Here is a 26,320-nt window from a genome sequence, read left to right as displayed (position 1 = left end):
GTACTTGAAAATATGAAATATCCTTATTAGGTGAAATTTAATGAAACAATAATGTATGTTGATGCTAATATGATGTACAATATTCCATGATGTTTCTATGATAACAATACAGTAAAATATTTAATGTCATATACTATTTAACAGTTTAACTAATTCATATTGGAGCAGCAGCAGCTGACTGCCCAGTTCAACATCAGTTCACCGTCTCACCTCATACTATATTGGAGCAGCAGCAGCTGACTGCCCAGTTTAACATCAGTTCACCGTCTCACCTCATACTGTATTGGAGCAGCAGCAGCTGACTGCCCAGTTCAACATCAGTTCACTGTCTCACCTCATACTGTATTGGAGCAGCAGCAGCTGACTGACCAGGTCAACATCAGTTCACCGTCTCACCTCATACTGTATTGGAGCAGCAGCAGCTGACTGCCCGGTTCAACATCAGTTCACCGTCTCACCTCATACTGTATTGGAGCAGCAGCAGCTGACTGCCCAGTTCAACATCAGTTCATCGTCTCACCTCATACTGTACTGGAGCAGCAGCAGCTGACTGCCCAGTTCAACATCAGTTCACCGTCTCACCTCATACTGTACTGGAGCAGCAGCAGCAGACTGCCCAGTTCAACATCAGTTCACCGTCTCACCTCATACTGTATTGAAGCAGCAGCAGCTGACTGCCCAGTTCAACATCAGTTCACCGTCTCACCTCATACTGTATTGGAGCAGCAGCAGCTGACTGCCCAGTTCAACATCAGTTCATCGTCTCACCTCATACTGTATTGGAGCAGCAGCTGCTGACTTGATCGTTGATACTAGTCATCATGTTTGAATCTGAGAGTAAATAGAGCCGACTACACTCTAAAAATGAAGGGTTCAACTGGAGTTGTTCTCAGATCCCCTAAGAACCGTAGGGTTCTTGGTCAATGTAAAACAGCCCCAAAAGGTTCTTCAAAGAACTTGTTAGAAGGTGGGTTCATCGAGGAACCTCCGTTGTTGCTGGACTTCTTCCGGGAACTTCGCAATTACAACTGAAAACGATGGTGACAAGTTTGGATGCGACAATAGTTAAAAAGGTTAAGTTGGGTTGATGATTGGCTCTGAAAATGTATCGAAATAATTTATTATAATAATATAACATACTAATAATGAATAACGAAGACAATGATGGTTTTCTGTGAATATCTTCCATAACGTTACTATAGTTAATTAACGTAAAAATTAGAAAGCCGGGTTTGACCGTCGGCGTTGTATGAGCTACAGTACAGTACCGTTAGCTAGCTAGCTAACGTTATGTCCTAACTAGGCACAACTAGGTTTGGATTATTTCCTCAACTATATTCTTTCCCATATATTGTATATCGTTTCCATAAAGCCAACATGGCTTTACACTCTCATTAATGTAAGTTTCCAATCTAGAGCAGTTCTCACTTTTGTGAGAATGAACTAGCTAACGTTAGCTTCGTTAACTAACTAACTAACTAACTAACTAACTAACTAACTAAGGACGGTGACCTGTCCAGACGAGATGTTACAACGAACTGAATCGTCAATGGAGGTCTTCCTCTTTATATAGCCTGCTACAGCATGCAATACTATTAACTCACAAGGGGGCATAACGTTACATGGACAATACTATCCCATTTTGGAAACGTTACATGGACAATATTTACATTACATTACATTTAAGTCATTTAGCAGACGCTCTTATCCAGAGCGACTTACAAAATGGTGCATTCACCTTATGATATCCAGTGGAACAACCACTTTACAATAGTGCATCTAAATCTTTTAAGGGGGGGGGGGGGGGGGTTAGAACAATTACTTTATCCTATCCTAGGTATTCCTTAAAGAGGTGGGGTTTCAGGTGTCTCCGGAAGGTGGTGATTGACTCCGCTGTCCTGGCGTCGTGAGGGAGCTTGTTCCACCATTGGGGTGCCAGAGCAGCAAACAGTTTTGACTGGGCTGAGCGGGAACTGTGCTTCCTCAGAGGTAGGGGGGCCAGCAGGCCAGTGGTGGATGAACGCAGTGCCCTTGTTTGGGTGTAGGGCCTGATCAGAGCCTGAAGGTATGGAGGTGCCGTTCCCTTCACAGCTCCGTGGGCAATCACCATGGTCTTGTAGCGGATGCGAGCTTCAACTGGAAGCCAGTGGAGAGAGCGGAGGAGCGGGGTGACGTGAGAGAACTTGGGAAGGTTGAACACCAGACGGGCTGCGGCGTTCTGGATGAGTTGTAGGGGTTTAATGGCACAGGCAGGGAGCCCAGCCAACAGCGAGTTGCAGTAATCCAGACGGGAGATGACAAGTGCCTGGATTAGGACCTGCGCCGCTTCCTGTGTGAGGCAGGGTCGTACTCTGCGAATGTTGTAGAGCATGAACCTACAGGATCGGGTCACCGCCTTGATGTTAGTGGAGAACGACAGGGTGTTGTCCAGGATCACACCAAGGTTCTTAGCACTCTGGGAGGAGGACACAAGGGAGTTGTCAACCGTGATGGCGAGATCATGGAACGGGCAGTCCTTCCCCGGGAGGAAGAGCAGCTCCGTCTTGCCGAGGTTCAGCTTGAGCTGGTGATCCGTCATCCACACTGATATGTCTGACAGACATGCAGAGATGCGATTCGCCGCCTGGTTATCAGAAGGGGGAAAGGAGAAGATTAATTGTGTGTCGTCTGCATAGCAATGATAGGAGAGACCATGTGAGGATATGACAGAGCCAAGTGACTTGGTGTATAGCGAGAATAGGAGAGGGCCTAGAACAGAGCCCTGGGGGACACCAGTGGTGAGAGGGCATGGTGCGGAGACAGATTCTCGCCACGCCACCTGGTAGGAGCGACCTGTCAGGTAGGACGCAATCCAAGCGTGGGCCGCGCCGGAGATGCCCAACTCGGAGAGGGTGGAGAGGAGGATCTGATGGTTCACAGTATCAAAGGCAGCAGATAGGTCTAGAAGGATGAGAGCAGAGGAGAGAGATACAATACTATCCCATTTTGGAAATGTTACATGTACAATACTATCCCATTTTGGAAACGTTACATGGACAATACTATCCCATTTTGGAAACGTTACATGTACAATACTATCCCATTTTGGAAACATTTCATTGACAATACTATCGCATTTTGGAAACGTTACATGGACAATACTATCCCATTTTGGAAACATTACATGTACAATACTATCCCATTTTGTTAACGTTACATGTACAATACTATCCCATTTTGGAAACGTTGCTTATGCTTATATGCTTATATAAAACTACAGCTGAACTGTATGTGTAACCGATGTGAAATGGCTAGTTAGTTAGCGGTGGTGCGCACTAATAGCGTTTCAATCGGTGACGTCACTCGCTCTGAGACTTGAAGTAGGGTTGCCCCTTGCGTTGCAAGGGCCTCGGCTTTTGTGGCGCGATGGGTAACGATGCTTCGTGGGTGTCAGTTGTTGATGTGTGCAAGGGTCCCTGGTTCGAGCCCAGGTTGGGGCGAAGAGAGGGACGGAACCTACACTGTTATATATGTGTATTAATCTTTTCTTACTTTTGTTGACACAGATTTCCCTGCTCTTCACTCCTTTACTGCACATCGGTGGAAATCCATTTCACCATGAGAGTGAAATCCTGCTGGCCTTTGATGGGGAGAACATCAACGCCCTCGAGGACGTCCCCATGGGACTTGGGGCTCTGCTACGACTGGATTTTTATTTTCTGTAAAATTTCCCCAAAATGTCAGAAAAACAATGATGTTGTTAATAAGTTACTGTGTTCTGGGGATCAGAGAAGTTGGGGTGAAGTTACCAGGGCCGGTCATAAAGATGGAAAACTTCCTAACATAACTAAGTGGATACGATATACACACTAAAGCTGAAAAATCTGTATTTAGCATCAAGTCTACAATGTTGTTAGTTTACCTATGATTCATTTTTAATGTTGTTTTTATTGTACATCATTATTATTATTTGTTTTTAAATGTCATGAAAATCACTATACAAAGTAAATGTATTATTTATTATGGTCTGACATGTCTGCAGAAATGTTGCAATTTGGTAATGTGTTTTGTTTGGTAAATTGTTTTGTAAATATTAATTCACATTTGTGGTGCCACAAAATAAACAATGAATTATTTAAATCAATATTGTCAATATTGTTATTATTAAAATATTTTTTTATAATGAAGGGAGGGTGGACAGGGAGTTTAAAAAATGAACCCCAAAAGGTTCTTTGAGGAACCATGATAAGACATTTACATAGAGGGAGCGGGAGCAGACAGACAGGGAGCCAGGAAGGAGCGTGAAGAGCCTGTGTGCCTGTATTTTTTTTATGTCTTAGTTTTGTAAATACACAGCCCAATTTGGGATGACAATTTTAGGGTGAAATAGCGGCCACAACAGACAGACCTGATATCGACCATAATTCAACGTCCTTGGACGTCACGTGTTGAGTGGGTATGACCAAAATTATTCTGTTTAGCTACACTTTGTAGTGTACACTATAATAAATGTTTCTGAAGCCACATCGCCCGTTTTCAAAGGGAGTCATTGGTTTTTAGGGGCAGTCGCTTTTTGTCTGAAAGTATTTTCTCAACAACAATCAACACATGCTTCTCTTTGAACGACTTAATATAACATTACACTTTTATGAAATAAGTAAAAAATAAACGTTTGGTTCCTCACCTGCGTTGCCCACTCCAGTCAGCAGATGGCGATGTGCGTCTTTTAGGTTCAGGCGATGCTGCCAGTGTGACGTATAATCTAGTGGACGGGACGCTCCTTCAACAACAACAGCTAGTCAGACACCTCGGTAGCTTTCTAGCAAACATAGCTACAACATTCACGCTCTTTACACTGTTTTGGTGTATATTAGTCGCTGTGTATTAAACACACTTCTGTTGTATGTACTTGTTGGCCCATTTAATTATATCTTTACGTTGTTTGTCAGCTAGCTGGTTTGCTAAGTTAGGTCAGAACTAGGCTAGTCGCTAATGCTAGCTAGCTAACATCTCCGACCATGAGTTCACAAAGCTACTCTCCTCCTGTTAAAGAAGAGGTCTGCTGGACGGAGAAAGAAGCTCTCGTCAAAGAGGAGGAGGAAGAGAAAGATGTTACAATACAAAAACAAGTAGAGGGTGAGGCTGTTCCCGTGAAAGAAGAAGAGAAAGACGGTACAGTGAAAGAAGAGGAAGACGCATTCAGAGTGAAAGAGGAGGAGGATGTTACAGTAAAAGAAGAGGAGAAAGAGGAGGATGCAGTTTTTGGAGTGAAAGAGGAGGAGGGGGAGATGACTGTCACATTGGAGGAAGAAGAGGAGGTTGGAGATCTGTTTAACACCAGTAAGTACCGTCTCTGCAGTCGTTGAACCAATATGCAGTAAAGGGGTTCTACACTTTGTTGTTCTGTAGGAATGGCTGAAACTACACTGTAACGTGTAGAACATCAAGAGTGGACCATCAACAAAACGTTAACAATTGATCAAATGCATCCAATGACAATGCCTGAAATACTGTAGTCCTCAATATCTCCTATTAGATTGGCCCAATATGTAATCTTAAAGGGGCAATCAGCAGTTGTTACATCCATTTTGGGACTTATACATTGATATGTACCCATTGTTTCTTGAAGAATTCACTTATAAATGCCTCATGAGCTTAGTTCAACTGTCGTACCCCATCAGAACCCAAAATATAAGCTTTTTTTTTTACTCCAATAAATATAAATATAAACAAACATTGTATATCCTCAAAACATGGTTAAAACTAGAATGTTGATATCATGGATGGTTACATTTCTCCAGCCCCATCCCTCAGCTTTTTACCGAAACGGGCAGGGAGTACGCTTTGTTATTGTTTCTACTGCTGATTGCTGCCCCCGTTACTCCTCAAGGTCCAAGGACTGCATGTTATTTTCAGAGGTAGACTGGCTCTGGCAGCTAAAATAGTCAAATATTCCATCTAAATGTGAATCGATTCTCAATTGCGATATGTTTCTAGAAACATAAATTGCGGTACTTTCATATAACGTCAAATCATTTCACACAATACTGAAATAAAATAACAAACATGTTTGAAAACTATTCCAAAACTATCTTTGACTCCAAAACTAAAATAGCCTAAAATAATAACCAGCATGAATTATGTTCAGTTTGAATAATTTATATCTTAACTTTGGGCAAAAATAGAATTGGTTTAAAATATTTTTGATGTGGTTTTAAATCTTCTGAATCTGGTGGCTGGTAAATGCTGCCATAGGATGGCAATGTTTCAAATAGACCTAGCTTGTGTATCACTATTACTAGCTATCACCAGAAATACTTTAAGAAATGAGGATATTGGAAACTCCTTTCGATTCGTATTAACAGCTTAAAGAAAAGAACATTGGCATGAATTACACTATGTGAACTAGAAGCACAACATTACAAATATTTTCAGAGATGTGAGATAATTAACTTGTTCTCTGTAATATCGTATAGCTTTGCAATCGTGACTTTCCGTACTTTCAAGGAAAATAGGCATGTTTCTCGACTCATACCATGACTTTAAAAAGGGATGTTAGTGAGAATTATCTTAGGAACTGCGTGTCAGAGCATGACAATGTGAACGCGATTGGTCGAAAGTCTCTTGGACGGGCGTTATATACGCTTTGACATTTTCTGGAATAGTTTTTCTTTGAAAACGTTTTTGTTTACTTGCCTGCCTATTGAATTTGGAATGCACTGTACTGTTCATCTCTGAAACTCACTGAGATAATTCCTTTGATACAGCAGTAGCAATATAGGGATATAACATCTACAGAAAAGACCCGTGTGGCTCAGTTGGTAGAGCATGGTGTTTGCAACGTGTTTGCAACGCCAGGGTTGTGGGTTCGATTCCCACGGGGGACCAGTACGGAAAAAAATAAAAATGTATGAAATGTATGCATTCACTACTGTAAGTCGCTCTGGATAAGAGCGTCTGCTAAATGACTAAAATGTAAATGTAAGACAGGAATGCTTTTGGGGGAGGTGTTGCTGTATACAGTGCATTCGGAAAGTATTCAGACCCCTTGACTTTTTCCACATTTTGTTACGTTAAAGCCTTATTCAAAAACTGATTAAATTATTTTTTCCCCCCATTAATTTAGCTCATTTATTTGGCACACCTGCATTTGGGGAGTTCCTCCCATCCTTCTCTGCAGATTCTCTCCAACTCTGTCAGGTTGGATGGGGAACATCACTGCACAGCTATTTTCAGGTCTCTCCAGAGATGTTAGATCGGGCTCTGGCTGGGCCACTCAAGGACATTCAGAGACTTCTACTGAAGCCACTCCTGTGTTGTCTTGGTTGTGTGCTTAAGGTCGTTGTCCTGTTGGACGGTGAACCTTCGTCCCCAGTCTGAGTTCCTCAGCACTCTGGAGCAGGTTTTCATCAAGGATCTCTCTGCACTTTGCTCCGTTAATATTTCCCTGGATCCTGACTAGTCTCCCAGTCCTTGCTGCTGAAGAACATCCCCACAGCATGATGCTGCCACCACCATGCTTCACCGTAGGGATGGTGCCAGGTTTCCTCAAGACGTGTCACTTGGCAATCAGGCCAAAGAGTTCAATCTTGGTTTCATCAAGCCAGAGAATCTTGTTTCTCATGGTCTTAGAGTCTTAACCTCCCTGGGCAAGGTGGGACGCTTGCACAGTGGAATCGCGTGGCGCGAAATACAAATACCTCATAAATGCTATAACTTCAATTTCTCAAACATATGACTATTTTACACCATTTTAAAGACAAGACTCTCGTTAATCTAACCACATTGTCCGATTTCAAAAAGGCTTTACAGCGAAAGCAAAACATTTGATTATGTCAGGAGAGTACCCTGCCAAAAATAATCACACAGCCATTTTCAAAGTAAGCATATATGTCACAAAAACCAAAACCACAGCTAAATGCAGCACTAACCTTTGATGATCTTCATCAGATGACACTCCTAGGACATTGTTATACAATACATGCATGTTTTGTTCAATCAAGTTCATATTTATATCAAAAACCAGCTTTTGACATTAGCATGTGACGTTCAGAACTAGCATACCCACCGCAAACTTCCGGTGAATTTACTAAATTACTCACGATTAACGTTCACAAAATACATAACAATTATTTTAAGAATTATAGATACAGAACTCCTTAATTCAATCGCGGTGTCAGATTTTAAAATAGCTTTTGGGCGAAAGCACATTTTGCAATATTCTGAGTACATAGCCCGGCCATCACGGCTAGCTAATTTCACACCCACCAAGTTTGGCCCTCACCAAACTCAGATTTACTATAAGAAAAATTGGATTTCCTTTGCTGTTCTTTGTCAGAATGCACTCTCATGACTTCTACTTCAACAACAAATGTTGTTTTGGTTCCAAATAATTCATAGTTATATCCAAATTCCGCCGTTTTGTTCATGCGTTCAGGTAACTATCCAAACGATGACGCACGAGCGTATTTCGTGACCAAAAAATTCTAAATATTCCATTACCGTACTTCGAAGCATGTCAAACGCTGTTTAAAATCAATTTCTATGCTACTTTTCTCATAAAATAGCGATAATATTCCAACCGGGCGACGTTGTATTCATTCAAAGGCTGAAAGAAAAAAATTGAGAATTCTCATGAACGCGCATCTCCAGTGTCACTGTCCCCAGCCTTACCACTCACAAACAGAGCTGCTGTACTTCGCCCAGAGACTGCAGACATCTCATTCCACTTTCTGGCGCCTTCTGAGAGCCAATGGAAGCCTTAGAAAATGTCACGTTACAGCAGAGATGCTGTATTTTTGATAGAGATGCAACAGAAGGATAACAAATTGTTAGACAGGGCACATCCTGTATGGAATCTTCTCAGGTTTTGGCCTGCCAGTAAGTTCTGTTATACTCACAGACACCATTCAAACAGTTTTAGAAACTTTAGTGTTTTCTATCCAAATCTACTAAGTATGTGCATATTCTCGTTTCTGGGCAAGAGTAGTAACCAGTTTAAATCGGGTACGTTTTTTATCCGGCCGTGCAAATACTGCCCCATAGCCCCAACAGGTTAAGGTGCCTTTTGTCAAACTCCAAGCAGGTTGTCATGTGCCTTTTACTGAGGAGTGGTTTCCGTCTGGCCACTCTACCATAAAGGTCTGATTGGTGGAGTGCTGCAGAGATGGTTGTCCTTCTGGAAGTTTCTCCTATCTCCACAGAGGAACTTTGGAGCTCTGTCAGAGTGACCATCAGGTTTTTGGTCAACTCCCTGACCAAGGCCCTTCTCCCCAATCGCTCAGTTTGGCCGGGTGACCAGCTCTAGGAAGAGTATTCCATTTAAGAATGATGGAGGCCACTGTGTTCTTAGGGACCTTCAATGCTGCAGAATTTTTTTTGGTGCCCTTCCCCAGATCTGTGCCTCGACACAATCCTGTCTCGGAGCTCTACGGACAATTCCTTCGTCCTCATTGCTTGGTTTTTGCTCTGACATGCACTGTCAACTCTGGGACCTTATATAGACAGGTGTGTGCCTTCCAAATCATGTCCAATCAATTGAATTTACCACAGGTGGACTCCGAACAAGTTGTAGATGCATTTCAAAGATGATTAATGGAAACAGGATGCACCCGAAGCAATTTCGAGTCTCATAGCAAAGGGTCTGAATACTTAAGTAAATAAAGTATTTCAGTTTTTTTACCTTTTTTCACTTTTTCATTATTGTGTGTGGATTAATGAGGATTCTATTTTTTAAATCCATTTTAAAATAAAGCTGTAACGTAACAAAATGTGTATAAAAGGAAGGGGTGTGAACTTTATGAATGAACTGTTTTATTTCATTTTTAAAAATGTAACCTTTATTTAACTCCCAATCACGGCCGGTTGTGACACAGCCTGGACTCGAACCGGGGTGTCTGTAGTGACGCCTCAAGCACTGAGATACAGCGTCTTAGACCGCTGCGCCACTCAGGGGCCCCAAAATTATGTTCTCGTGCTGTCCCCACCTAAAATAAATCTTGGTCAACCAAGAGTCGTCTTTTCTTTCTACCAATCGATTGGTTGAAATGTTACGTGTATTTTTCCATATATAGACACACCCCATGTTTTAATAAAATCAACTCTATGTACTAAAATGGTCTGATGCTTTAAGCACGCTGCTTGATCAAATAATTAAGACACACAAATGACTGAAGGGAGCCAGAGATCAAGATAACCTAACCAGAAGGAGAGAAATTCTGCCGTTATGGTCCTGAAGTTTCCGGTAATGGGCTACACCAGCGGTCGGGAACCTTTTCCATTTGGAGTGGCAATGTATCTTACCATTTCTACTGATCTGGTGCCAGTTATGATTTTCATATGCACATTTTCGTGGAACAGTTTCATTTAATTTATAATAGTATCTCAAGATCATTGTCTGTGATTAATCTACATTCTATCTAAATGAAAATTATACAAATCTAAAAGTCACTTTTATTGCCATTGCCAACTATGTAAAAATAGCCTACATAAAGCCAACAAATAAAAACATTGCAGCTTGCAGGTAGAAAATATCCTACAAAATCACATTGGCTACACATGGGCCTGTCTACAACGAACTTGAAACATTGTATCAACTATCAACTGGGTCTGCCCAAAACTCCAGATAGCAAGCTTGCAACATTGTATAAAATATTCTGGGCCCTCAGAGTTTCCCGTGCCAGTGAGTTTGGGACAGACACAGCTGTCGGCTATTTGTACAAAGGATAAAAAGTAATCAGGTATTTTATGTGGATCAGAGCATTACATTTTTCCCTTTTATGCCGAGTGGTTATCAAAAGGGCGAGAGCTGGCAATATTTTACAAAAATACTTTGAGGAACTATTGTCATTCGCAATTGATTTTTATTAGACTTTGTTTACTTGCTATTTGAGGTGAAGAAAAAAATTACTTTGAGAAGCTCCACAACTCATTAGTGGTGGTGCATTAAGACAATCAGAAATACTATCAGACATCCCCAAATGGGCACATTTATAGGCCTACATTTGCACACAGGCCAGGTAGATAAATCCTACTTCTATATGTGTAATCAGGTGTGTGTCCTTACTCAACATTGACAGGAGGGCTTCAAACAAAAGACAATAAATAAATTGACAGAACTGACGTATCTTGCGGGGTAAGGTCTGGGTGGTCTGCCAGGGGCCGTTTCATTTAGTATCCGTTTGGGTCTGCATGGGGAATGATTGTATTTCCCCATAGTATGTTGTACCGAAGTTGACTGACTGAAAGGGAGTGTAACTTTATGACTATAATTACTGTTCCCTGAAGGAGGGAAACGAGGTAAAACACCTGTTTGTCTCCGCCCTTTCCTGGGTCGCTGAAGTGAGGTATTAAATTTAAGGAATAAATCCGAGCCTCACGGTCATCACCTGTGGAAGGCGGGGCTTCCAGCGAGGCGTGGATTTAATAGTATGTTGTTCCTAGTTTCCCTCCTTCAGGGAACAGTAGTTATAGTCATAACGTTACGCTTGTCATATGATGAACTTCAACTTAAATACGGGATCTTGCTGTCGGACAGTTTTTTTTGTATTCTGAAATGCACTCAAACTTATCATTTAGTGGCTACTTTGTTACGCTGGGAAAACAGTTTTCGTGGGCACAGAAATACTAAATAATTTCAGAGTTTGCTAAATCCAATGGTTTTTAACTGAGAGTCATCTTGTAATCCAAGATGGCGTAGCAGTAAGACGTGGTTGTTGTAATGTTATGTTTTTTTTCATCTTTTTTTGTATATATTACAATATATTTCAATCTCTTTTTCCATTTTTAAATTAAATATACCTTCCGGCAACCCGCCTCACCCAATGTGATACGAATCTGCTATTTTTTAGACCTTATAGCTAGAACCTCCATCAGCATCTAGCCATCAGGAGCTAACCAGCTAATTAGCTACTAGCTATTTAGTCATTGCTAGCCACTGCTAGCGGCCTTTAACCTGTTAGGGCTAGGGGGCAGTATTGACACGGCTGGATAAAAAACGTACCCGATTTAATCTGGTTACTACTCCTGCCCAGTAACTAGAATATGCATATAATTATTGGCTTTGGATAGAAAACACTCCAAAGTTTCTAAAACTGTTTGAATGGTGTCTGTGAGTATAACAGAACTCATATGGCAGGTCAAAACCTGAGAGATTCCTTTACAGGAAGTGGCCTGTCTGACCATTTATTGTCTTTCTTTGACATCTCATTCAATTACAAAGGATCTCTGCGGTAACGTGACAATTCCCACGGCTCCAATAGGCTCTCAGAGCCCGGGAAAAACCTGAATGTCGTCATTTCAGCCCCAGGCTGAAACACATTATCGCCTTTCTCAAGTGGCCGATCAAGGGACTGTGGGCTTAGGCGCGTGCACTGGTCGCCCCCGTCTTTGTGTTTTTTCCTCTGTTTGCCGAAAAGGAGATTCCCGGTCGGAATATTATCGCTTTTTTACGAGATAAATTGCATAAAAATTGATTTTAAACAGCGGTTGACATGCTTCGAGATACGGTATTGGAATATTTAGAAATTCTTTGTCACGAATTGCGCCATGCGCACGACCCTGATTTACCATTTCGGATAGTGTCTGGGACGCACAAACAAAACGCCGCTATTCGGATATAACGATGGATTATTTTGGACCAAACCAACATTTGTTATTGAAGTAGCAGTCCTGGGAGTGCATTCTGACGAAGACAACAAAAGGTAATCAAACTTTTATAATAGTAAATCTGATTTTGGTGAAGGCTAAACTTGCCGGGTGTCTAAATAGCTAGCCCGTGATGGCTGGGCTATGTACTTAGAATATTGCAAAATGTGTTTTCACCAAAAAGCTATTTTAAAATCGGACATATCGAGTGCATAGAGGAGTTCTGTATCTATAATTCTTAAAATAATTGTTATGCTTTTTGTGAACGTTTATCGTGAGTAATTTAGTAAATTGTTAGTAAATTCCCCGGAAGTTTGCGGGGGGTATGCTAGTTCTGAACGTCACATGCTAATGTAAAAAGCTGGTTTTTGATATAAATATGAACTTGATTGAACAAAACATGCATGTATTGTATAACATAATGTCCTAGGGTTGTCATCTGATGAAGATCATCAAAGGTTAGTGCTGCATTTAGCTGTCTTCTGGGTTTTTGTGACATTATATGCTAGCTTGAAAAATGGGTGTCTGATTATTTCTGGCAGGGTACTCTGCTGACATAATCTAATGTTTTGCTTTCGTTGTAAAGCCTTTTTGAAATCGGACAGTGTGGTTAGATTAACGAGAGTCTTGTCTTTAAATAGCTGTAAAATAGTCATATGTTTGAGAAATTGAAGTAATAGGATTTTTAAGGTATTTGAAAATCGCTCCACTGGATTACACTGGCTGTTACGTAGGTGGGACGATTACGTCCCTCCTAGCCCATAGAGGTTATCTTTTCAGCTCAGACACCAGCCGCTTTTGCCTGGATAATACCTGACAGTCTGCACAGCGCGATATCAACCATGAGTATATCGGACTGTTTTTCTCCACTACATCACCGTATTCCTGCCGTAAGCTCTGGACCATTACACCAGATAATCGCAGCTAGCTAGCTGCTACCGAGTGGCCCAGCCCCGAAGCTAGCCTTGAGCCAGGCCCATCTCCCGGCCTGCTCAGTGGACCCTATGATCACTCGGCTACACAGCTGATGCCTCCCAGACTCTTCACCAAGACTACATCACCGGATTCCTGCCGTAAGCTCTGGACCTTTGCACCTGACGCACCGGAGTGGCTATAGTGGCTAATTCCCTTGTCCCAAAGCTAGCACCAGTTAGCTTCAAGCCAGGTGCATCTCCCGGGTAGCAAACAAAATTACTCCAGCTACAATACCTCTTTTGCCAATTGGCCTGGACCCTTTGTTGACACGGAGCCCCGCCGATCCATCACGTCTGGTCTGCCGATGCAATTCCGTCCGATGTGCTCTCAACCAGCCTTTGCAAGATGTCGGTGATGTCCTTGTCCCGAAGCTAGAACCAGTTAGCCTCGAGCCAGGCACATGTCCCGGCTAGCGTAGTAATGACTACCTAACAGATTCCCTGGTTCATATATTGCTGTTCACTGGACCCTATGATCACTTGGCTACATAGCTGATGCCTGCTGTACTGTTCATTAACCTGTTGGGGATAGGGGGCAGTATTTGCACGGCCGGATAAAAAAACGTACCCGATTTAATCTGGTTACTACTCCTGCCCAGTAACTAGAATATGCATATAATTATTGGCTTTGGATAGAAAACACCCTAAAGTTTCTAAAACTGTTTGAATGGTGTCTGTGAGTATAACAGAACTCATATGGCAGGCAAAAACATGAGAAGATTCCTTACAGGAAGTGGCCTGTCTGACCATTCCTTGAGCTTCTTGACTCTGTTTATTGAAGACTGAGGATCTTTGCTGTAACGTGACACTTCCTACGGCTCCCATAGGCTCTCAGAAGGCGGGAAAAAGCTGAATGATGTAATTCCAGCCCCAGGCTGAAACGCATTAGCGCTTTTGGCAAGTGCTCTATCAGAGGACAATGGGCTGAGGCGCGTGCACGAGTCGACCCCATGTTTTTATTTTCTATCGTCTTTGAACCTAAACACAGATTCCCTGTCGGAATATTATTGCTTTTTTTACGAGAAAAATGGCATAAAAATAGATTTTAAACAGCGGTTGACATGCTTCGAAGTACGGTAATGGAATATTTAGATTTTTTTTGTCACGAAATGCGTCGTGCGTGTCACCCTTCTTTACCATTCGGATAGTGTCTTGAACGCACGAACAAAACAGAGGATATTTGAACATAACTATGGATTATTTTGAACCAAACCAACATTTGTTATTGAAGTAGAAGTCCTGGGAGTGCATTCTGATGAAGACAGCAAAGGTAATAACATTTTTCTTATAGTAAATCTGATTTCGGTGAGTGCTAAACTTGATGGGTGTCTAAATAGCTAGCCCTGTGATGCCGGGCTATCTACTGAGAATATTGCAAAATGTGCTTTCACCGAAAAGCTATTTTAAAATCGGACATAGCGAGTGCATAGAGTTCTGTATCTATAATTCTTAAAATAATTGTTATGTTTTTTGTGAACGTTTATCGTGAGTAATTTAGTAAATTCACCGGAAGTTTGCGGGGGGTATGCTAGTTCTGAACGTCACATGCTAATGTAAAAAGCTGTTTTTTGATATAAATATGAACTTGATTGAACAAAACATGCATGTATTGTATCACATAATGTCCTAGGATTGTCATCTGATGAAGATCATCAAAGGTTAGTGCTGCATTTAGCTGTGGTTTGGGTTTATGTGACATTATATGCTAGCTTGAAAAATGGGTGTCTGATTATTTCTGGCTGGGTACTCTGCTGACATAATCTAATGTTTTACTTTCGTTGTAAAGCCTTTTTGAAATCGGACAGTGTGGTTAGATTAACGAGAGTCTTGTCTTTAAAATGGTGTAAAATAGTCATATGTTTGAGAAATTGAAGTAATAGCATTTCTAAGGTATTTGAATAACGCGCCACGGGATTCAACTGGCTGTTGAGTAGGTGGGACGATTTCGTCCCGCCGACCCTAGAGAGGTTAATCACTACTCCATTTTGTTTATCTGTTGGCCCAAGCCTCGAACTCAGGCCCTGTGTGTAGTTAACCGACCCTCTCTGCCCATTCATCGCCATTTTACCTGTTGTTGTTGTCTTAGCTGATTAACTGTTGTCTTACCCGTTGTTGTCTTAGCTAGCTCTCCCTATCAACAGCTGTGATTGCTTTATGCCTTACTTTATGTCTCTCTCTAATGTCAATATACCTTGTATACTGTTCTTTAGGGTAGTTATCATTGTTTTATTTTACTGCGGAGCCCCTAGTCCCACTCAACATGCCTCAGAGAACTCTTTTGTCCCACCTCCCACACATGCGGTGACCTCACCTAGCATAATTGGTGCCTCCAGAGATGCAACCTATCTTATCGTCACTCAATGCCTAGGTTTATCTCCATTGTACCCGCACCCTACCATACCCCTGTCTGTACATTATGCCTTGAATCTATCCTACCACGCCCAGAAATCTGCTCCTTTTATTCTCTGTTCCCAACGCACTAGAAGATCAGATCTGATAGCCTTTAGCCTTACCCTCATCATTCTCCTCTGTTCCTAGGGTGATGTAGAGGTTAACCCAGGCCCTGTGTGTCTCCAGGCGCTCTCATTTGTTAACTTCTGTAACCGTAAAAGCCTTGGTTTCATGCATGTTAACATCAGAAGCCTCCTCCCTAAGTTTGTTTTATTCACTGCTTTAGCACACTCCGCCAACCCTGATGTCCTAGCCATGTCTGAATCCTGGCTTTGGAAGGCCACCAAAAATTCTGACATTTCCGTTCCCAACTACAACATTATCCGTCAAGATAGAACTGCGAAAGGGGGAGGAGTTGCTATCTACTGCAGAGATCGCCTGCAAAGTTATGTCATACTTTCCAGGTCCATGCCCAAACAGTTCGAGCTTCTAATTAAAAAAATTAATCTCTCCAGAAATAAGTCTCTCACTGTTGCCGCCTGTTACAGACCCCCCTCAGCTCCCAGCTGTGCCCTGGACACCATATGTGAATCGATTGCCCCCCATCTATCTTCAGAGTTTGTTCTGTTAGGTGACCTAAACTGGGATATGCTTAACACCCCGGCCGTCCTACAATCCAAGCTAGATTCCCTCAATCTCACACAAATTATCAAGGAACCCACCAGGTACAACCCTAAATCCGTAAACATTGGCACCCTCATAGATATTATCCTGACCAACTTGCCCTCCAAATACACCTCTGCTGTTTTCAATCAGAATCTCAGCGATCTCTGCCTCATTGCCTGCATCTGTTATGGGTTCTCGGTCGAACGACCACCCCTCATTACTGTCAAACGCTCCCTAAAACACTTCTGCAAGCAGGACTTTCTAATCGACCTGGTCCGGGTCTCCTGGAAGGATATTGACCTCATCCCGTCAGTAGAGGATGCCTGGTTGTTCTTTAACTATAATGTCCTCACCACCTTAAATAAGCATGCCCCTTTCAAAAAAGGTTGAGACCTGACTGCCCTCAACCAGCACAAAAACATCCTGTGGCGTACTGCACTAACAGCTCCTCACCCCCCACAGTTACTTCCCCAAGCCTCCCCAGCATCTCCTTCTTCTTCCATCTTCTCGAGATTCCTAAAGATTGGAACGCTTCCACGGTCATCCCCCTCTTTAAAGGGGGTGACACTCTAGACCCAAACTGTTACAGACCTATATCCATCCTGCCCTGCCTTTCTAAAGTCTTTGAAAGTCAAGTTAACAAACAGATCACTGACCATTTTGAATCCCACCGTACCTTCTACGCTGTGCAATCCAGTTTCCAAGCTGGTCACGGGTACACCTCAGCCACGCTCAAGGTACTAAATTATATCATAACCGCCATCGATAAAAGACAGTACTGTGCAGCCGTCTTCATCAACCTGGCCAAGGCTTTCGACTCTGTCAATCACTGTATTCTTATCGGCAGACTCAATAGCCTTGGTTTCTCAAATGACTGACTCGCCTGGTTCACCAACTAATTCTCAGACAGAGTTCAGTGTGTCAAATCGGAGGGCCTGTTGTCCGGACCTTTGGCAGTCTCTATGGGGGTACCACAGGGTTCAATTCTCGGACCGACTCTTTTCTCTGTATATACCAACGATGTTGCTCTTGCTGCGGGTGATTCCTTGATCCACCTCTACGCAGACGACACCATTTTGTATACATCTGGCCCTTGTTTGGACACTGTGTTAACAAACCTCCAAACGAGCATCAATGCCATACAACTCTCCATCCGTGACCTCAACTGCTCTTAAACGCTAGTAAAACTAACTAAATGTATGCTCTTCAACCGATCGCTGCCCGCACCCGCCCTTCCAGCATCACTGCTCTGGACGGTTCTAACTTAGAATATGTGGACAACTATAAATACCTAGGTGTCTGACTAGACTGTAAACTCTCCTTCCAGACTAATATTAAGCATTTCCAATCCAATATTAAATCTTGAATCGGCTTCCTATTTCGCAACAAAGCTACCTTCAGTCACGCTGCCGAACATACCCTCGTAAAACTGACTATCCTACCGATCCTTGACTTCGGCGATGTCATTTTCAAAATAGCCTCCAACACTCTACTCAGCAAACTGGATGCAGTCTATCACAGTGCCATCCGTTTTGTCACCAAAGCCCCATGTACCACCCACCACTAGAACCTGTATGCTCTCGTCGGCTGGCCCTTGCTACATATTCGTCACCAAACCAACTGGCTCCAGGTCATCTATAAGTCTTTCCTAGGCCGCCTTCACTCAGCTCACTGGTCACCATAGCAACACCCACCCATAGCACGCGCTCCAGAAGGTATATCTCACTGGTCATCCCCAAAGCCAACACCTACTTTGGCCGCATTTCCTTCCAGTTCTCTGCTGCCAGTGACTGAAACGAATTGCAAAAATCGCTGAAGTTGGAGACATATCTCCCTCACTAACTTTAAGCATCAGCTATCTGAGCAGCTTACCGATCGCTGCAGCTGTACACAGCCCATCTGTAAATAGCCCATCCAACTACCTACCTCATCCCCACGTTTTTATGAACTTTTTTTGCTCTTTTGCCCACCAGTATTTCTACTTGCACATCTTTCACTCCAGTGTTAATTTGTTAAATTATAATTACTTCGCTACTATGGCCTATTTATTGCCTTACCTCCATACTCCATTTGCACACACTGTATATAGATTTTTCTATTGTGTTATTGACTGTACTTTTGTTTGTCGCACGTGTAACTCTGTGTTGTTTTTGTCGCACTGCTTTGCTTTATCTTGGCCAGGTTGCAGTTGAGAACTACCTGGTTAAATAAAGGTGAAATATATATATATTTTTTAATCTTAGCTTTATTGACAACACTCAAATGGATACTGTCATTAACTCAGTTCTTCAATAATTACACATAATTCTTAATACTGTAGCTGTTTAGTTACAGTCACATGTTCAACTATCATCAGCTGATCCAGGAAATCATTTTCTGAATGACAGTCAAATGACAAACATCACGACATGCAACAACAACCAAAGTGCTTCTTCATTTATTACTCTGGTAAAGACAGTTATGCTGTGCTCCACGTTGGATCCAACATCCCTAACAAATTGATGTTTATAATGTGTTATTGTCTGCTTGATTTACAGTAGGGTCTCGTTAGTCTGTTTGGACACAGAGATACTTATCTCATAATGTGTAGAGAACTGTTCCTTGATGGATAGGCTATTGTACAACACACAGAGCTATTTTCCTATATTTGTTGTTAAGTGAAGTTATGGGTCCTACAGTAGGTCTATGTTATTGTTAGGTGAAGTTATGGGCCAATTTGGCAAACCGTGTACAAACCCTCATTGTCAGGCTGATGAAAAAGCCAAAGAGTTTAAGTGTTTTTTAAAGTACAAAGAGGTTGATTTGCGATGATGACAAAAACATTATATTAAGCAGGACATTCAAACAAGCCTTACAATTATAATCCAAAGTAGTGTGAAATGCACTCATAAGCAACCTGGAAATGGAGGTTACTCCCCTGAGCAAAAATCTTTTCTCACCAGCAAACACAGAAAGGGGCTACAATCTTAGATGTTACTACTAATGTGAAAACAAGACAAAATATGACTATTGTTGCTCATTTTAAGACAAATGTCAAATAATCATTACATTCATTACAGACGTCAATTGTTGTACAACATCAGCATCATGGCTACGCTGTTGGCATCACCTTTTACAGCGGATTTCTGCTGTTGTGGGCCTTTAACCATCTGTATGACTTTGTTGTTCACACAGGAGAGAGCCGTGACTATCGTGGATCCTCTGGGGAGCCTCAACAACCTCATGATGCTGACGAGGCAGAGAAGAGTCTCTCCAGATCAGAACTCCTCAAGAAACACCTGCAGAGACCCACAGGGAAGATAATTCACCGCTCTGACTGTGGGAAGAGATTCACCTCATCAGCAGGCATTAAAATTCATCAGAGAAGCCACACAGTAGAGAAACCTTATTGCTGTACTCAATGTGGGAAGAGTTTTGATAAATCTAGCCATCTGAAGATGCACCAAAGAACACACACAGGAGAGAAACCTTATAGCTGTGATCAATGTGGGAAGAGTTTTACTCAGCTAAGCCACCTGATATCACACCAGAGAATACACACAGGAGAGAAACCTTATAGCTGTGATCAATGTGGGAAGAGTTTTACTCACCAAAGCAGCCTGATATCGCACAAGAGAATACACACAGGAGAGAAACCTTATAGCTGTGATGAATGTGGGAAGAGTTTTACAAAGTCGAACAATCTGACTCTTCACCAGAGAACACACACAGGAGAGAAATCTTATAGCTGTGATCAATGTGGGAAGAGTTTAACTCATTCAACCAGCCTGATATTACACCAGAGAACACACACAGGAGAGAAACCTTATATCTGTGATCAATGTGGGAAGAGTTTTACTCAGCTCAGCAGCCTGACATCACACCAGAGAACACACACAGGAGAGAAACCATATAGCTGTGATGAATGTGGGAAGAGTTTTACTAGGTCGAGCAGTGTGACTCTTCACCAGAGAACACACACAGGAGAGAAACCCTATAGCTGTACTCAATGTGGGAAGTTTTTTTTTACATCTAGCCATCTGAAGATACACCAGAGAATACACACAGGAGAGAAACCCTATAGCTGTACTCAATGTGGGAAGTTTTTTTTTACATCTAGCCATCTAAAGATACACCAGAGAAGACACAGAGGAGAGAAATCTTATAGCTGTACTCAATGTGGGAAGAGTTTCGTTCAATCTGGCGAACTGAAGAAACACCAGAGAACACACACAGGAGAGAACTCTCATGGCTGTGACCAGAGATAATCTGATAAAAGATCTCTGATCAAATATCAGAAAATACATGAAGGACTTGTTTCATGAAATCAATGAAATAATGTCACAATGTAGAATGTTTTAACATTGTAGAAGGAGTATTTTAATGATGTCACAATGTAGAACCCTAAACGTTTGTCCCCTGTTCTATTGATTTCAACATGATATGGATATTAGCCTCAGGAGGAGGAAAAATTGATGAATGATGACAAATAAGTGTTGCTTCCTTTGTTTAGCGACCCCTACATTTAAATTCATCACTCCCAAATGTAGCTGACTGACTTCTGCAGGTCTGTCAAAATTGTCATGTTTTATTATTCCATCACCATTAAGTTAATTATTGCCAAATCAAAATTAACAAAGGGGTGTACATTTGGTTTTGATATTTCATATTTACAATTCATGTAACATTTAGTGATCATAATTATTTATGCAACCAACTGACAATTTTCAGGTACAATTATATTGACATTGTTGCCCTGCTTTTAGAATATCAGGGTTCATTCTCAGATGTGCTAACCCAAATGTACTAGAGCATGACATTGGGGACTGGGCCCCGTTCCAACAACATGCCTATCTAGTGAACCCTGAGAAGAGAGAGAAGCTCTGCAGTGAGGTGGAAAGTTACTACGGATATTGCAGGAGTTTCCTCTTGAAATCAGACATGTCTGTGGTAAGGACAACTTGGTTGCTGATTGTCTCAAGGATGGGCAGTCGAAAATATTTGTGTTTTGCGTTTAGCCAGTGAGTTACCATGGATCACAATTTATTTTGACTGCATGTTTTTCTGTATTGGAGATGGGTTTTGTTTGGGCTCATTCCAAGGGGACGAGAGTTCTAGAAACTAGTGAGTTTTTCAAAAATTAAGATTGTAGAAAAATATATACACTGCTCAAAAAAATAAAGGGAACACTTAAACAACACAATGTAACTCCAAGTCAATCACACTTCTGTGAAATCAAACTGTCCACTTAGGAAGCAACACTGATTGACAATACATTTCACATGCTGTTGTGCAAATGGAATAGACAACAGGTGGAAATTATAGGCAATTAGCAAGACACCCCCAATAAAGGAGTGGTTCTGCAGGTGGGGACCACAGACCACTTCTCAGTTCCTATGCTTCCTGGCTGATGTTTGGGTCACTTTTGAATGCTGGCGGTGCTTTCACTCTAGTGGTAGCATGAGAAGGAGTCTACAACCCACACAAGTGGCTCAGGTAGTGCAGCTCATCCAGGATGGCACATCAATGCGAGCTGTGGCAAGAAGGTTTGCTGTGTCTGTCAGTGTAATGTCCAAAGCATGGAGGCGCTACCAGGAGACAGGCCAGTACATCAGGAGATGTGGAGGAGGCCGTAGGAGGGCAACAACCCAGCAGCAGGACTGCTACCTCCGCCTTTGTGCAAGGAGGAGCAGGAGAAGCACTGCCAGAGCCCTGCAAAATGACCTCCAGCAGGCCACAAATGTGCATGTGTCTGCTCAAACGGTCAGAAACAGACTCCATGAGGGTGGTATGAGGGCCCGACGTCCACAGGTGGGGGTTGTGCTTACAGCCCAACACCGTGCAGGACGTTTGGCATTTTCCAGAGAACACCAAGATTGGCAAATTCACCACTGGCGCCCTGTGCTCTTCACAGATGAAAGCAGGTTCACACTGAGCACGTGACAGACGTGACAGAGTCTGGAGATGCTGTGGAGAACGTTCTGCTGCCTGCAACATCCTCCAGCATGACCGGTTTGGTGGTGGGTCAGTCATGGTGTGGGGTGGTATTTCTTTGGGGGGCCGCACAGCCCTCCATGTGCTCGCCAGAGGTAGCCTGACTGCCATTAGGTACCGAGATGAGATCCTCAGACCCCTTGTGAGATCATATGCTGGTGCGGTTGGCCCTGGGTTCCTCCTAATGCAAGACAATGCTAGACCTCATGTGGCTGGAGTGTGTCAGCAGTTCCTGCAAGAGGAAGGCATTGATGCTATGGACTGGCCCGCCCGTTCCCCAGACCTGAATCCAATTGAGCACATCTGGGACATCATGTCTCGCTCCATCCACCAACGCCACGTTGCACCACAAACTGTCTAGGAGTTGGCGGATGCTTTAGTCCAGGTCTGGGAGGAGATCCCTCTGGAGACCATCCGCCACCTCATCAGGAGCATGCCCAGGCGTTGTAGGGAGGTCATACAGGCACGTGGAGGCCACACACACTACTGAGCCTCATTTTGACTTGTTTTAAGGACATTACATCAAAGTTGGATCAGCCTGTAGTGTGGTTTTCCACTTTAATTTTGAGTGTGACTCCAAATCCAGACCTCCATGGGTTGATAAATTGGATTTCCATTGATTATTTTTGTGTGATTTTGTTGTCAGCACATTCAACTATGTAAAGAAAAAAGTATTTAATAAGATTATTTATTTCATTCAGATCTAGGATGTGTTGTTTAAGTGTTCCCTTTATTTTTTTGAGCAGTATATTTAGAAATGTGTTTTTTCCTGTTTTTAATTATTGACAGCCAGTAGACACCATGTTTATATTGTAGAAGGTGAAGCATTGTAGTTGATTATAATGTGAAATGGAAGTTGTTTTCTGTTGATGGTGAGCAAACTTGTCCAAAAAAAATATAGGATATATTTGTTGTCTTAAGGGGGAAGGTGTTACAGGCTTTGGTTTTTCCATTTATGTTTTGAGGTTGGACTTTAGACATTTATGTCATTTAGCAGACGCTCTTATCCAGAGCGACTTACAAATTGGTGCATTCACCTTATGATATCCAGTGGAACAACCAGCACGTCTAGCTCGTTAGCACGTCTAGCTCCGTTAGCCCGTATAGCTCGTTAGCACGTCTAGCCCGTTAGCACGTAGGACGCACTGATTGGTGTCACCTCGTTAGTCAGTATGTGTTACACCTGTGCTGGCTTGTCCATCTCGTTAGTGGGAAGGTGTTTCACCTGAGCTGGTCCAGGTTCTATTTAAGAGTGTCTGGCCCAGTGCTCCAGTTGTCTTGATACATGTGGAGAGTCAACACCTTTAGTTGCTCCACCTTTTTGGTTTGCTTCCTGTCTTTAAGTTTGGTGTGGGTTTTTCTTTTGTTTTCCTCTTCTTGGGCAGATTTAGTGGGTCTCATGCTGGGTGTCTTTTAGGTCCCAGTTGTTGTTACTTGTCAACTTTCAGTGGACACCTCCATAGTGTCTATCAGAGCCCCTCCTAAGAAACAAGCTGATATTTTGGGTTGATGTTGCATCCAATTAATATTTTAATCAATGGCATTTCCTTAGAATGCTCATTAGTCTTTCAGTTGTTAATCTTCTGTTTTTTATCCTCTTATGTTTGTGTACTAAGTATTTCTTTTTATTTTCATAGTTTTTTCCTGTGAAGCCATTGTGTTGCATCCATGTCTGACATGTGCTGTATAAATAAAGCTTGATTTGATTTGAACATATTGCAAAACAAATTAACCCAATGACGGACCAATCAACAGACTCCTGGTCTCTAAGTATGAAAAACAGTATCAATCCAACTTTTCCAGCCTGCTGAAGGCGTGGTGGAGTGGTAAACACCACCCCCGGCTCTACCAGGGGCTTGAGGTGGTCTCCCACAGCTCTGCTTATGTCATGTTCTGTGGCCTCGCTGTTCCATTTCTTGACTGCCCCTGTAACACAGAAACACATTTAGTCATATTATATAAAACACTCAAAGTAATGGATATGGAGCATCTACAGCCTCAGTTACACCTGGCACTTAAATGTGACTTCTGTCATCCGATCACTCCAAGCTGCATTAGGTTCAGATCTACCAGGATGGGCCTTTGACATAGTCTGGATGCAGTCAGGCCATCGAAAATGCATAAGCAATATAAAGAGATGGGGTGAATGAGTGGAGAAAAATACATTTGACACAAATGACCTTCATAATATCAAAGAACAAATGTGTGTGTCTGAGGGGAAATTAACTTTCATACAGCCAAGATGGGTGAGAAATTACACCAACATCAGTGGACAATTTGCACTAATGTAAATAAACATAGATGATGGAACATGTTCCCGTTTGCTGACGTGATGAACCGCTAAGGGAACATAAATATTTACCATCTAAACCATGTGTGACCTCTCACCTCTCTGGCTGTAGAAGTGTTCTTCCTAACCAGTCCCTCAACATCTCTCTGACTGAGCTCCACCCTGACTGGGTCTTCAGAGGAGAGGAAGGCTGAGGAGGGATGGAAGGATGAATGGATCAGTCAGTCAATAAAGTGTAGAGCTGCTGTCTGACAAAATCACAATTTTAGTAGTTCATTAAAGTAAATAAGGCTTTATGACTGCTGAATACCAACTATCAATCACTTAGATCATGTATTTTCAGGTAGAGATACATCCTTGGGACGTCCCTAGCCCATTGAAGTTGACATTTAAAATGGTTAAGGTAGGGTTTAAGGTTAGGGTTTAGGGTAGGGATGTCCCAAGGATCCCAGATAGCATTGACCATCGTGCATTCTTTTTTCTCTCTTACAAAGCAGGTGTAAAAGAAACACAGACAAGGCAATGGATTATGCTCATTGTAGTTAATTACGTTTTATGCGCTAAACTATGTAGAATATTGGCCTGTTGGAAAGTACAACTCTACTACCACACACAGTTCAGTCTGGGTCTGATTTATCTCTAGAGAAACTACAACTCCCTACTACATCACACAGTTCAGTCTGGATCTGATTTATCTCTAGAGAAACTACAACTCTCTACTACATCACACAGTTCAGTCTGGGTCTGATTTATCTCTAGAGAAACTACAACTCTCTACTACATCACACAGTTCAGTCTGGGTCTGATTTATCTCTAGAGAAACTACAACTCCCTACTACATCACACAGTTCAGTCTGGGTCTGATTTATCTCTAGACACACCCTCTCAGCAGACAGACCAAAGCCCCAATTCAGGGAACCGTTGATCTACTTCAGAGGAACTGTATCTAGAGTGATTTCCTGTTGTTTTGACACCTTACTAGAAGACTAGAATAACTAGCTGTTGCTACAGAATGAGACGACCAATTCACAGTTAGTCTGTGTCTCGTGCTCCACACACGTACAGAAACCAAGATCACGTGTTTTCTATATGAACAAGATAGTTTGACTATATAAGGCTTCTGAACTCCTTGTGTCATCGAGCTCTCAGCCTTCCACCTCAGATTGTAGGGCTGACCAGCTACATTATTGCAATTCTTATCAAATAAAGGTTGATTGTTTGAAGAAATGACAAAGTCTCTCCTTATTGGTTAGAATTTCCACCAAAATGTGCAGTAGGCTTTTTCAATTCCAACAATGATAGACCAGACTCATAGTACAGAATGAATGACTGACTGCCCAGTTCAACATCAGTGCACCTTCTCACCTCATACTGTATTGGAGCAGCAGCAGCTGACTGCCCA

General features: G+C 42.3%; 1 protein-coding gene across 1 annotated transcript; it reads left to right on the top strand.

Moving 5' to 3' along the window:
• The first annotated feature begins 4,756 nt into the window (after positions 1-4,756).
• On the top strand, positions 4,757-24,340 carry LOC145864029 (uncharacterized). Its single transcript, XM_082968934.1, has 2 exons — positions 4,757-5,319; positions 19,830-24,340. The coding sequence occupies exons 1-2, from the start codon at positions 4,998-5,000 to the stop codon at positions 20,900-20,902; spliced, it is 1,395 nt and encodes a 464-aa protein (XP_082825060.1). The 5' UTR covers positions 4,757-4,997; the 3' UTR covers positions 20,903-24,340.
• Positions 24,341-26,320: the final 1,980 nt, after the last annotated feature.

Source organism: Salmo salar, chromosome 02 (assembly GCF_965601325.2).
Source record: "Salmo salar chromosome 02, fSalSal1, whole genome shotgun sequence".
NCBI classification, from domain to species: Eukaryota; Metazoa; Chordata; class Actinopteri; order Salmoniformes; family Salmonidae; genus Salmo; species Salmo salar.
This window is presented reverse-complemented; position numbering and strand designations above follow the sequence as displayed.